Raw genomic sequence first — 12,373 nt, 5'->3', positions numbered from 1 at the left:
CTTTTTTTAGCCGTGCAGGTAGAAAGACTTCAATTGTGGCAATTCCCGTCGTTTTATAGTGCTCATTTCCTGCGCCACGCTCGATTGCTTTGCAACGTATTTCTTCCATTATCTTTTCTACTTCATTTTCACAACATTCTAGCTTGTCAGAGTACTTCTTAGCAAGGTCCTATGAAGAAAAATTGAAAAACAAAAAACACACATTGGTATAGTACCAACTCAAAGAAAATCAAAACACATAACAGTGCACATAAGAATCTAAGGCAAAAAAACTGATGAGTGGTGTTCACCCCAATTACAGTGAAATTTAGACAATGGCTTGACATCTTGAGAGGCATAGAGTTTAGAGAGGATCCAGGAAAAAATAAAAACAAAGGATAGGAAAACAGGCCCCCTAGAGAAAGTGAAAATAGTTGGGATTACACTGGGGGAAAAGAAAGGTAGGCTGCAACTTATGTGACTGCAGTATACATCAATACAAAATTATCTTAACGAATACCGAACTGTTTACCACTGCAGAATGTGGGCAAAAAAACAAAACAAAGCAGAAAACCTTCTAACTTTTCTAATTTGTGAGAACAACTCAGGTTAGATGATGGTCTAAGTATGTATTTATATTAAGGGAGATGTTCTTGATATATAAAAGTTAGAAAACAGACCAGAATAGCTTTTTAAAAAATTAATATAAATTGGAAAACACAGAAGCCTTTTCAATAAAATACTTTTAAAAAACTTTCTATAATTCTCTAGAAAACATAAACATAATTACCTTGTAAAGGTTTTTCCCCCCTTCTGACACCAATCAATTCTGATACAAACTGGATATCCTACAATTCAATTCAACTCTGTTCAACAACGAACGATGGAGTTAATTAATCAGAGGCAGACGCCACAGGCTAAGGGCTCAATCCAATAGGTCTGCCCTCGTTTCAGGCAGCAGGTAAGCAAGTCCCCAGGTTACCCACACTTCTGTCTGACTGGGCTGTGCAGTTGAGGGTTCCTATAAGCCCCGCCCCTTCAGGTTTGGTAATTTGCTAGAACAAACTCCACAGAACTCAGGAAAATGCTCCCCTTATTTTTATAAGTCATTATAAAGAGAACGTATGAACACCCACATGGAGATGCACGCATGGCAGAGCCTGGAAGGGTCCGGAGCACAGGACCAGAGGACTTTGGTCCCTGTGGGTGTGCTCCTCTCTGGCCAACAGGCGTGTCTGCCCATCTGGAAGTTCCCGTGATCCGTCATTTAAGGGTTTTTACCGAGGCTTCATTATACGGACATGATCACTGTTGACCAGAGTGATCTCCTCTGCCCTCTGGCCTCCCCAGAGGCTGGAGGAGGGTGGGGCTGAAAGTTCCATGCTTCTAATCAAAGTTTGGTCTTGTAGGCAAGTAGCCCCATCCTGAAAGCCCCCATCACCCTGGTGCTGTACTTAGTCGCTCAGTGGTGTCCGACTCTTTGTGACCCCGTGGACTGTAGCTCGCCAGGCTCCTCTGTCCACAGGGATTCTCCAGGCAAGAACACTGGAGTGGTTTGCCATGCCCTCCTCCAGGGGATCTTCCCAACCCAGGGATGGAACCGAGGTCTCCTGCACTACAGGCAGATTTTATGCCAGCTGAGATACCAGGGAAGCCCATTAACAGCGGTACTTACATCTAATAAACATTAGCCAGGTGCTGGACACATATTCTCTCAGACACTCACAGCAATCTAATGATGGAGGTACCACAGCCCCCATTTCGTAAGTGATGAGAGTGGGACCAGAGCTCTCCTGCGACTCGCTGAGGCCCAAGGCAGCAGCAGAGCCGTGCGTGCATGCCTCAGCCTCAGAGCCCAGACTCCCTCCTCTGTTCGGAGCCCAGCTAAGCAACCAGGGAGTTCCTTCTGGGCAGGAGAGCACAGGCCGGGTCACCAGGGTACCTGTGCTTGCCTGATTCAACTGTGTGATGTTCCTGTGGGACGGGGCCTTCTCGAGGATGATAACTATAGCCCTAATAAAACAGGCTTCGCCTTCAATTATGAGCTATCTTCAAGTGCACTGGCTCCCACGTCAGCATTTCCTTACTCCTCAGCCTTTCTTTTAAGTTGTCAGGGTCTGTTAAAGATATTTATACAAGAGGAAAGGCAAATTTAAAGGAATCCTTCAGTGAATCCCTTTGTAAATTAGAAAATAAAAAAAAGTGAAGAGCAGTCTACATTCGACATCTCCAACCCCTCTGAATCTCCACTCTCCGCTGGTTGGCTTCCACACGGACACTCTGAAGTTCTTGTCAAAATCACTCAGTGTCTCCACCTCACCAAGAAAGTGAAACTAAAGTGGCTCAGTCATGTCTGACTCTTTGCGACCCCATGGACCGTAGCCTACCAGGATCCTCCGTCCATGGGATTTTCCAGGCAAGAGTACTGGAGTGGGTTGCCACTGCCTTCTCCAGGGGATCTTCCCGACCCAGGGATCGAAGCCGGGTCTCCGGCAGATGCTTTACCGTCTGAGCCACGAGGGGAGTCCACCACCAAGCCCCTCCTCAATTACCTGAACTTGACTTGTCAGCAGCCTTGGACACAGAGGACTCCTCTTCCTCCTCACTTGGTTTCTACACCCTCTCCTCCATCCTTCCACCTGGACTGCTCCTTCGCTGCCCCTTCCGCCTGGCTCCTCTCATCTCTCCAAACTCTAAACACCAAAGTGACCCAGGACTCAGCCTCTAGACACCTTTCCTTCCTCTACTAGTTTGCTTAGTAATGTCAGCCAGGCTCACTGCTTCATACCACATCTATACACCACCAACTCTCTCCAGGACACCTCTGGCTGAGACCTCAACCTTGAACTCTCAGACTTATTTTGCCCAAAACTAAGCACTTGGTCTGGTGATGGAAGTAAAGTCCAATGCTGTAAAGAGCAATATTGCATAGGAACCTGGAATATTGGGTCCACGAATCAAGGTAAATTGGAAGTGGTCAAACAGATGGCAACAGTGAACATCGACATTTTAGGAATCAGTGAACTGAGATGGATTGGAATGGGCGGATTTAACTCTGATGACCATCATATCTACTACTGTGGGCAGGTATCCCTTAGAAGAAATGGAGTAGCCCTCATAGTCAACATAAGAGTCTGAAATTAAGTACTTGTATGCAATCTCAAAAACAACAGAATGATCTCTGTTCATTTCCAAGGCAAACCATTCAATATCACAGTAATCCAAGTCTATGCCCCGACCAGTAATGCTGAAGAAGGTGAAGCTGGACAGTTCTATGATGACCTACAAGACCTTTTAGAACTAACACCCAAAAAAGATGTCCTATTCATTATAGGGGACTGGAATGCAAAAGCAGGAAGTCAAGAGATACCTGGATAACAGGGAAATTTGGTCTTGGAGTACAGAATGAAGCAGGGCAAAGGCTAATAGAATTTTGCCAAGAGAACGCACTGGTCATAGCAAACACCCTCTTCCAACAACATAAGAGAAGATTCTACACATGGACATCACCAGATGGTAAATACAGAAATCTGATTATATTCTTTGCAGCCAAAGATGAAGAAGCTCTATATAGTCAGGAAAAACAAGACCAGGAGCTGACTGTGGCTCAGATCATGAACTCCTTATTTCCACATTCAGACTTCAAGAAAGTAGGGAAAACCACTAGACTATTCAGGTATGATCTAAATCAAATACCTTACAATTATACAGTGGAAGTGACAAACAGATTCAAGAGATTAGATCTGATAGAGTGCCTGACAGGAGGCAGTGATCAAGACCATCCCCAAAAAAAAGAAATGCAAAAAGGCAAAATGGTTGTCTGAGGAGGCCTTACAAATAGCTGTGAAAAGAAGAGAAGTGAAAGGCAAAGGAGAAAAGGAAAGATATTCCCATTTGAATGCAGAGATCCAAAGAATAGCCAGGAGAGATAAGAAAGCCTTCCTCAGCGATCAGTGCAAAGAAATAGAGGAAAACAATAGAATGGGAAAGACTAGAGATCTCTTCAAGAAAATTAGAGATACCAAGGGAACATTTCATGCAAAGATGGACACAGTAAAGGACAGAAATGGTATGGACCTAACAGAAGCAGAAGATATTAAGAAGAAATGGCAAGAATACACTGAAGAACTATACAAAAATAATCTTCATGACCTGGATAACCACAATGGTGTGATCACTTACCTAGAGTCAGACATCCTGGAATGTGAAGTCAAGTGGGCCTTAGGAAGCATCACTACAAACAAAGCTAGTGGAGATGATAGAATTCCAGTTGAGCTATTTCAAATCCTAAAAGATTATGCTGTTAAAGTGTTGCACTTAATATGCCATCAAATTTGGAAAACTCAGCAGTGGCCACAGGACTAGAAAAGGTCAGTTTTCATTCTAATTCCAAAGAAAGGCAATGCCAAAGAATGTTCAAACTACCGCACAATTGCACTCATCTCAAACACTAGCAAAATAATGCTCAAAATTCTCCAAGCCAGGCTTCAGCAGTATGTGAACTGAGAACTTCTAGATGTTCAAGCTGGATTTAGAAAAGGCAGAGGAACCAGAGATCAAATTGCCAACATCCACTGGATCATCGAAAAAGCAGGAGGATTCCAGAAAAACATCTACTTCTGCTTTATTGATTACACCAAAGCCTTTGACTGTGTGGATCACAACAAACTATGGAAAATTCTTAAAGAGATGGGAATACCAGACCACCTGACCTGCTTCCTGAGAAATCTGTATGCAGGTCAAGAAGCAACAGTTAGAACTGGACATGGAACAACAGACTAGTTCCAAATCGGGAAAGGAGTACATCGAGGCTGTGTATTGTCACCCTGCTTATTTAACTTATATGCAGAGGACATCATGCAAAATACCAGGCTGGATGAGGCACAAGCTGGAATCAGGATTGCCGGGAGAAATATCAATAACCTCAGATATGCAGATGACACCACCCTTATGGCAGAAATCGAAGAAGAACTAAAGAGCCTCTTGAAAGTGAACGAGGAGAATGAAAAAGTTGGCTTAAAGCTCAACATTCAGAAAACTAAGATCATGGCATTTGGTCCCATGACTTCATGACAAATAGATGGGGAAACAATGGAAACAGTGACAGATTTTATTGTTCTGGGCTTCAAAATCACTGCAGATGGTGACTGCTGCTGCTAAGTTGCTTAGTCATGTCCGACTCTCAGCGACCCCATGGACTACAGCCCACAGGCTCCCCCGTCCATGGGATTTTCCAGACAAGAGCATTAGAGTGGGGTGCCATTGCCTTCTCTGCAGATGGTGAGTGCAGCCATGAAATTAAAAGATGCTTGCTCCTTGGGAAAAAAGCTATGATCAACCTAGACAGCCTATTAAAAAGCAGAGACATTACTTTGCCAACAAAGGTCCGTCTAGTCAAAGCTATGGTTTTTCCAATAGGCGTGTATGGATGTGAGAGCTGGAAAGAAAGCTGAGCGCCAAAGAATTGATGCTTTTGAACTGTGGAGTTGGAGAAGACTCTTGAGAGTCCTGTGGACTGCAAGGAGATTCAACCAGTCCACCCTAAAGAAAATCAGTCCTGGGTGTTCACTGGAAGGACTGATGCTGAAACTCCAATACTCTGGCCACCTGATGCGAAGAACAGACTCACTAGAAAAGACCCCGATGCTGGGAAAGACTGAAGGCGGGAGGAGAAGGGGACGACAGAGGATGAGATGGTTGGATGGCATCATTCACTTGATAGACATGAGTTTGAGCAAGCTCCGGGAGTTGGTGATGGACAGGGAAGCCTGGCGTGCTGCAGTCCATGGGGTCACAAAGAGTTGGACACGACTGAGCGACTGAACTGAAATGAGCACTTGGTCTTCCTCCCCACCTCCTTTGGGCTGTCCTACTTCAGTCCATGGCAACTGTACTCCACCAGCGGCTCAAACTGGGTGAGTCAACCCTCTTCCCTCTCTCATTCTCCACATCCAATCTGCCTGCAAAACCTGCTGGCTCTACTTGAAAATACAACCACAGTCCAATCACTGCTTGCTACGTCCACGGTGACTCTCCTGGTACCAAATCACTGCTGTTTCTAAATGAGCATACTGCAGCAGCAGCTGATGGTTTCCCTTCTTTTGCCCCTTACATCAACCTCACCACTAGGGAATTCCAAGGGTGTTAGAAGCTCTGTGCCAGGAGCTGTGGACAGAAGTCACAGCCCCACCTAGTTCCTAAGTCAAGAGATTGTAACAAGCAAATTCAGAAGAAAAGGCCTAAACTAAAAAAAAAAACACCAACAAAAAAAAAAAACGGGAGTCCTGTCAGGAACAGGAGAAAGAGAACTCCAAGACCCTGACACAGCGGTCACCTCCCGAGCGCATCACTGTGTCACAGCACAGGACAATGCGATGCCCTCCTAACAACCCTTACTCCCTGACAGAGGTTACACTGTTTACCACAATACACTCAGACTGAGAAAACAAGAGGAGTATGTTCTAGGACATTCCAACATAGTAAGATTTCCCTCAGAAATTATTATAATGTTCCTCAGCTTAGAAAGGCAAGCCAACCTCAGTTTCTAGAAATTTCACTTAGGAAAAGTGAGGCCGTTTTTGATGAGAGCATAAAAAACTGAGGTACGATTATTAGGAAAATGTATTTTGGAAAAATGAACAGATAGCCAACAGTGTAAACAAAGCTAGGGAGGGAAACTGTTCCACAGCTGAGCACGCTAACCAGGAGGGCAGAGAACGGTCCAGAACACCAGCCTGGAACACGTCACACACAACCTTCTGCCTCTGGCACTGCCCCACCAGCATGGACGCCCAGATTAACAATCTTAGGTGACACTGTGAAGCATTAGAAATGGCACATGCCAAAATAACCAGATAAACATTCTCATTTAAATAAAATCTTCTTAAACAAAAATAAGCTTGCTAACTGCTAGTAAAATATGGGAACCTGTTTATCACCATTGTTTCTGGTTATGCTGAAAGCCTACCTGTTTGTGTCTGGCAATTTCTGGGGACTTCAGAATCTAACTTACCAAGGAGACTTACAACACTGCTAATTATTAACATCTTAAAAGAGAAATACCTTCAATGCCAAACCAACTTCTTTATTTTCATCTGTATATGGAGGTTTCCAAAGTTGGATTTTGTCTTCCCTTAAAAATTGGGTCAATTTTGATTGGAGATATTTCTTTTGTGCCATCCTTGAAAACAAAACAGTACATCAATGATACTCCGCACTACAATTCAAAGTGTCTTATAAGTTACCTGACACACTGTTGAGTAAGCAAGAGGTCTCCTCCACTCCTCCCTATCCAGTTTAAAGCACTTTAGACCAGGTTTTCACTAGCTTCAAACTTCTCTAAAAGATATGTGTATTACATACAAACTGAAATATGTATCAGATATCCAATTATATATGTTACATAAGAATACTTGTTTCAAAGTTGCTAATATGTAGTAAGTAAGTAATTTTTCTATTTCTGGGTGTGTTGTGTGTTTTAGATAGCTAAGTCATCTCCAAATCCTTTGCGACTCCATGGACTGTAGCCCACCAGGCTCCTCCGTCCATGGGATTTCCCAGGCAAAGAACACTGGGGTGAGTTGCCATTTCCTTCTCCAGGGGAATCTTCTCGACCCAGGGACTGAACCCACATCTCCTGCATTGGCAGGTGGATTCTTTACCACTGAGCCACCAGGGAAGCCCCTTCTATTTCTTAACCTGCTATCACTCTCTAAGAGGAAAGATAAAATAAGAAAGATAAATCCTTAAAGTAGCAAACTTAAACAACTCAACACAGTGGCTCTGTGGTAAAGAATTTACCAACATACAGTGGCTCTGTATGTTGGCTATTTTAACACAAAAGAGCAATCACCTTGGCAGGTAAATATGAAGAAAAGCTAGCTTGAACCATGAACTATCAATAATATACATCTTCTATACCTGAACTTTTAAAATTGAAAATTCAGGGATTTTTTTGTTGGTCCAGAGTTATGACTCCGTGATCCCAATGCAGGGGGCCTGGGTTCCACCCCTGGTCAGGGAACCACAGCCCACATGCCACAACAAAGTATCTGCACGCCACAACTAAGGCCTGGCCCCACCAAAATAAACAAATATTTTTAAAAGTAATAGAATTAAGTTAAAAATTTAGTGTTTACAGTGCTAAAAAAGTCTTGCATGATATTTTCTGATAGAAGCATAAAAGCAGATCTACACGTCCTATTCAAATCAATACTGGCTGGGTCACCATTTTACACATGAAAAACCATAGCCCAAGTTTGTAAAATGACTCGCTCAAGGATGAAAGATTAGGCAGCACCATAACTAGTCCTGGGACTCGTGCCCACAACGCTGGATCACTGCATTCTACCATCTCTCACAAAGTCCCTGCTGCTTCTCTGCCCTGGGGTCACCCAGCAGTGGAGTCTTTCACGCCTCCGTCACTAGCACTAGCATCTCAAAGGTGGGCGAGGCTGCCAGACAGTCAAACAGCTGATGGGATAGTGCAGCCAAGTCAGATGAGTAGTGAGCAAAGTCAAAGGTTATTAGCCCCTGAAGGACGGAGACACATTCCAGAGAGCGAAAAAGCAGGTAAGAGTTAACACAACCTAGATGAGCAACTTTCTTTTTCCTATTCAGGGCCTTTATACTACACTCCCCAAAACTCAATTCACCTGATTTCTAAATCAAGTTTGACAACTTCCGTAAGCAAGTGCTTCAAAAAGAAAGTTCAAATCCACTTTATATCAATTTGGGGACAAGAAAGAGGGTAATCAGGATGGGAGGAGAAAGGAAAAAGGAGAAAACACATCAAAGAGGGGGATGTGTGCATCCAGGTAAGCTAAGAAAGAACCCCAGATTTTCAAGCACTAATAAACTGCCTCTCACACATACAACTGGATTGTAGTCCGCCAGACCCCTCTGTCCGTGTAATATTCCGGGCAAGAATACTGGAGTGGGTTGCCATTTCCTCCTCCAGGGGATTTTTCTGACCCAGGGATCAAACCCACATCTCCTGCATCGGCAGGCGGATTCTTTACCACAGAGCCACCGGGGAAGCCCCGCTCATAAATATTCAGAAATTTCCAATTAAGTATCACTTGTGAGCGGGAGGTAACCATTTCATGGGCCATTCACGGAAGTCAAGCTATTTTAGAAGGCACAGTGCTCTGTATAATCCAAGTAACTACAAGCGGAAGTCTCAAAGGGTTTCCTAAACCTAGTGTGTGGTCCACCCTCCACCCACCAGCAAATACACAGCAAGGAGGGTCTCCAGACCTTGAAAAAAAGATTAAACCATTGTCTTGAAACTTACAAAACTTCACTCATGGGTAACAGAAAAAAACCAGGATATGTATTTTAACTCAAATCAAAAGGGGAAATGGTTTAATAAATCAGTTTTCAATGTTAACTGGAAAACTGAAAGTTTCAGGCGTGCCGCACAATGTTCGGTGTCACAAGATGTTCGGTGTCACAGCCCCCGCCAAAAAGCAGAAATTCATTAATACCACTGCTCTAAACCGAAAGTGAAGGGGCATAAATAATTCCTGTAACATTTCACTTTCATTTCTTAAATAAATCGATCTACGCTGCCTTTATCCAGAGGTTTTCAAACATATATACACACACACACACACATATGTATACTTATTCAAAACACAGTACTTTTTCTCTAAGACTATTACAAGAATCTTCTATTAAAAAATAAGAGTGTGGGAAGACGTTGAGAAACATACAGAATCAGATCGTCACGGCTGGAGAAAATAAACCGCGTTTTCTCATTAAACAGCAAAGAAAATCTGTCTTTGATTGCAAATAAATCCCAAATGGCATATTTGGAAAAACAATGTTACGACTCAAGCTTTTTTATGGCTAGTGAGTAATTTTAACATATACATATGTTTCTCTGCCTCCCTCCAAAAGCAACATTTCAATCTTTCGTTTTAAATACACACCACCCGCGTCAGCCCAGAGCAAACCCAGGGCCGGGCGAAGGGCCCGGCGCGTCCACAAGCCCCGACCCGCCGCCCCCGGTCCTGGCCGAGCCTCCGCGCAGGGCGCCCACCTCCCGCCGCTGCCCGGGCGGGGTCGGCGTCGGGGTCACGCCCGGGGGGAACTGGGGCGACAGGCGGCGCGGCTGAGACCCGGGTCAGGGACCGGACGCTCGGCCGCCAACTCCTCACCTGCGCCACAGCCTCGGCAGCCGCGACCCGCCGAGTGCCCGGATGCGGCGGCGGCCGCCGTTTGTTTTCATTCCGGGTGAGGCCGGCCCCGCCCCCGCCGCCGAGGCCGCCGCCGCCGCCGCCGCCGGGCCGCCCCGCCCCGCCCCCGCGCGGCCGAGGAGCAGGGGTGTGGGCGGGGCTAAGAGGGGGCCGGGCGGGGTTGTAGGTAGGCTGTGGGTGGGGATAAGGCGGGGGGGCGGGGCACAGATGGGGCGGAGCTGGGGCGAGGGCGGAAGGGCGGGACAAGGATGGGGCGGAGGTGGGCCGAGGGGCGGGGCGAGGGGCGAGGTGGGAGGGCGGAGTAAGGATGGGGCGGAGCTGGGCCGAGGGGCGGGGCTAGAGCCTGGCGGGGGTCAGATGTGGGAGGGGCAGAGGGGAGGGCGAGAAGGAGCCTGGGTGCAGACCGCCCGGGGGACTTGCCGGGGGGGCCGGGGGGGGGGGTCGGGGGCGGGGCTGGCGGGAAGAACACCGCCCCAGAGCTGTGGGAAGACTCAGCCCGCAACCCTGGGGACCGCGGGCCGCGCCCTTGAGGGCCAAGGCGGTGTTGGGCGGGACCGCTGGCCCGGCCCAGTTTACCTGACTTCTGAGGAAATTGAGCTTGGCTTCGTTCCTCCAGAATCCTCGAAAGAGGCTAGAGCACCTTGCACCAAGCCCCTTCTCCCCCCACGGCGGGAAAGTCTGGACTTAGTGCAGCTGGGTCCGCCCCCGTCCCCCCCCACCCCGCCCCGGACTGGGCCTAACGTGAAGACCCCTCTAAAAGTCCAGCTTTTCATCCCGCCGTGCATCACCCGGCCCGGGCCTCCGCTTTGGTGAACTTCCTGGCCCCTTGCCCTCGTACTTCTCTGCTGGGTTAGCTGGCCCTACTGACCCTGTCTCCACATGCTATTGCTGACAGGACCTGTGATGATCTGCCCGTTCCCGAAGCGCTCTGCCCACCCCCGTACTCAGTCATCTAACCCTCTGGCCTGGCCTGTGTCCGGTGTCTAGGTGAGGACATAAGACAGGGGTGTCTAGAACTAACGGAGCGCAGAGCCCGCTGGTTGAGCACAGTCGTAGCATAGCTTCCAGAGATAGTTAGATCCGCCTTTGGTAGGACCAGACCGGAGAATGGGAAGACAAGATAGAGCCCACAACTGACCCCAGAAACTTCTTGCTTGGATGAGACTGTTGGTCCTTCCGTTCCAAACCCAAGGCCCGAGCTTGCTTGAGCAGCACATTAACCAATCCAAGGCCCATCCTGGGACCTGCTCTAGCACTGTCCTGGGCCCTGCATGGGGCAACTGGCTTCAGCCCTGGGGATCTAGGCAAGCTGCGCAGCCTCCACCTCAACCGGGAAAATAATATCAGTGTCCCACCCTCCCCTTAGCCTGAGCACAAAAATTTCCTGAAACAAACTTTGGGTCTAGAATCACCCTAGGAGCTGCAGACTGTCTGAAAGAGGCTTTGCAAACTCTCTGACACCCTCTACAAGGAGAGAGAGGCACAACCCCTTCTCCTGGTGCCCTTCTGCCCCCTGGGGGAAGAAGCCTTGGGTGGGATGTGTGCCTAAGTCCATTTTAGGGGAGAGAAATGTGTGCAAGATCAAACCAGTCAATCCTAGAGGAAATCAACCCTGAATATTCATTGAAAGGACTAATCCTGAAGCTGAAGTTTCAATATTTTGGTGACCTGATGGGAAGAGCCAACTCATTGGAAAAGACCCTGATGCTGGGAAAGGTTTCAGGCAGGAGGAGAAAGGGGCAACAGAGGATAACATGGTTGGGTGGCATCACCCACTCAATGGAGGTGAGTTTGAGCAAACTCTGCGAGTTGATGATGGACAGGGAAGCCTGGCGTGCTGCAGTCCATGGGGTCACAAAGAGTCGGAAACGACTGAGTGACTGAACAACATGTTCCCAAAGAGGCCCTGTGTGCCCGTTTTCCTGGCCCCTGCGGGGAGGACTCTGTCCACACCCAGAGCAACTTCTGTTCCCCTTTTTTCCTCCTCTGACCTGCAGATGTTGTCCACTGGCCCAGCAGTGCTTATTAGGAAGCTGGCTGATTTCTGTGTCTTTCTGAATAAGAGTCTTGTGGCTCTGCAGCCTCCTTTGAGTACACAAACACTTAGAAATCTTTGAAATGAAAGTTCTTTACCTTGGGCCAAATCAACTTCTTAGTTAAGGCAAAAGACAAACAGCAAAATAGGGGGAAAT

General features: G+C 47.0%; 1 protein-coding gene across 3 annotated transcripts in view; it reads right to left on the bottom strand.

Moving 5' to 3' along the window:
• Nucleotides 1-10,295, bottom strand: part of NUB1 (negative regulator of ubiquitin like proteins 1) — a 31,806-nt gene extending 21,511 nt beyond the window's left edge. For 2 of the 3 annotated variants that reach the window (XM_043464174.1, XM_043464176.1), the window contains exons 1-3: nucleotides 10,143-10,295; nucleotides 7,042-7,159; nucleotides 2-169 (exon numbers count right to left, since the gene is read on the bottom strand). In XM_043464174.1, the coding sequence (XP_043320109.1) occupies nucleotides 2-169; nucleotides 7,042-7,159; nucleotides 10,143-10,213 (357 nt within the window). In that variant the 5' untranslated portion in view covers nucleotides 10,214-10,295. Of the gene's footprint in view, nucleotide 1; nucleotides 170-7,041; nucleotides 7,160-10,024 lie in introns of all 3 variants that reach the window. The other variant, XM_043464177.1, reaches the window with a different exon arrangement.
• Between the last annotated feature and the right edge of the window lie 2,078 nt (nucleotides 10,296-12,373).

This window comes from Cervus canadensis, chromosome 3 (genome assembly GCF_019320065.1).
Source record: "Cervus canadensis isolate Bull #8, Minnesota chromosome 3, ASM1932006v1, whole genome shotgun sequence".
NCBI classification, from domain to species: Eukaryota; Metazoa; Chordata; class Mammalia; order Artiodactyla; family Cervidae; genus Cervus; species Cervus canadensis.
Note: the sequence above shows the minus strand (reverse complement) of the source record. Positions and strands in the feature narration are given on the sequence as shown.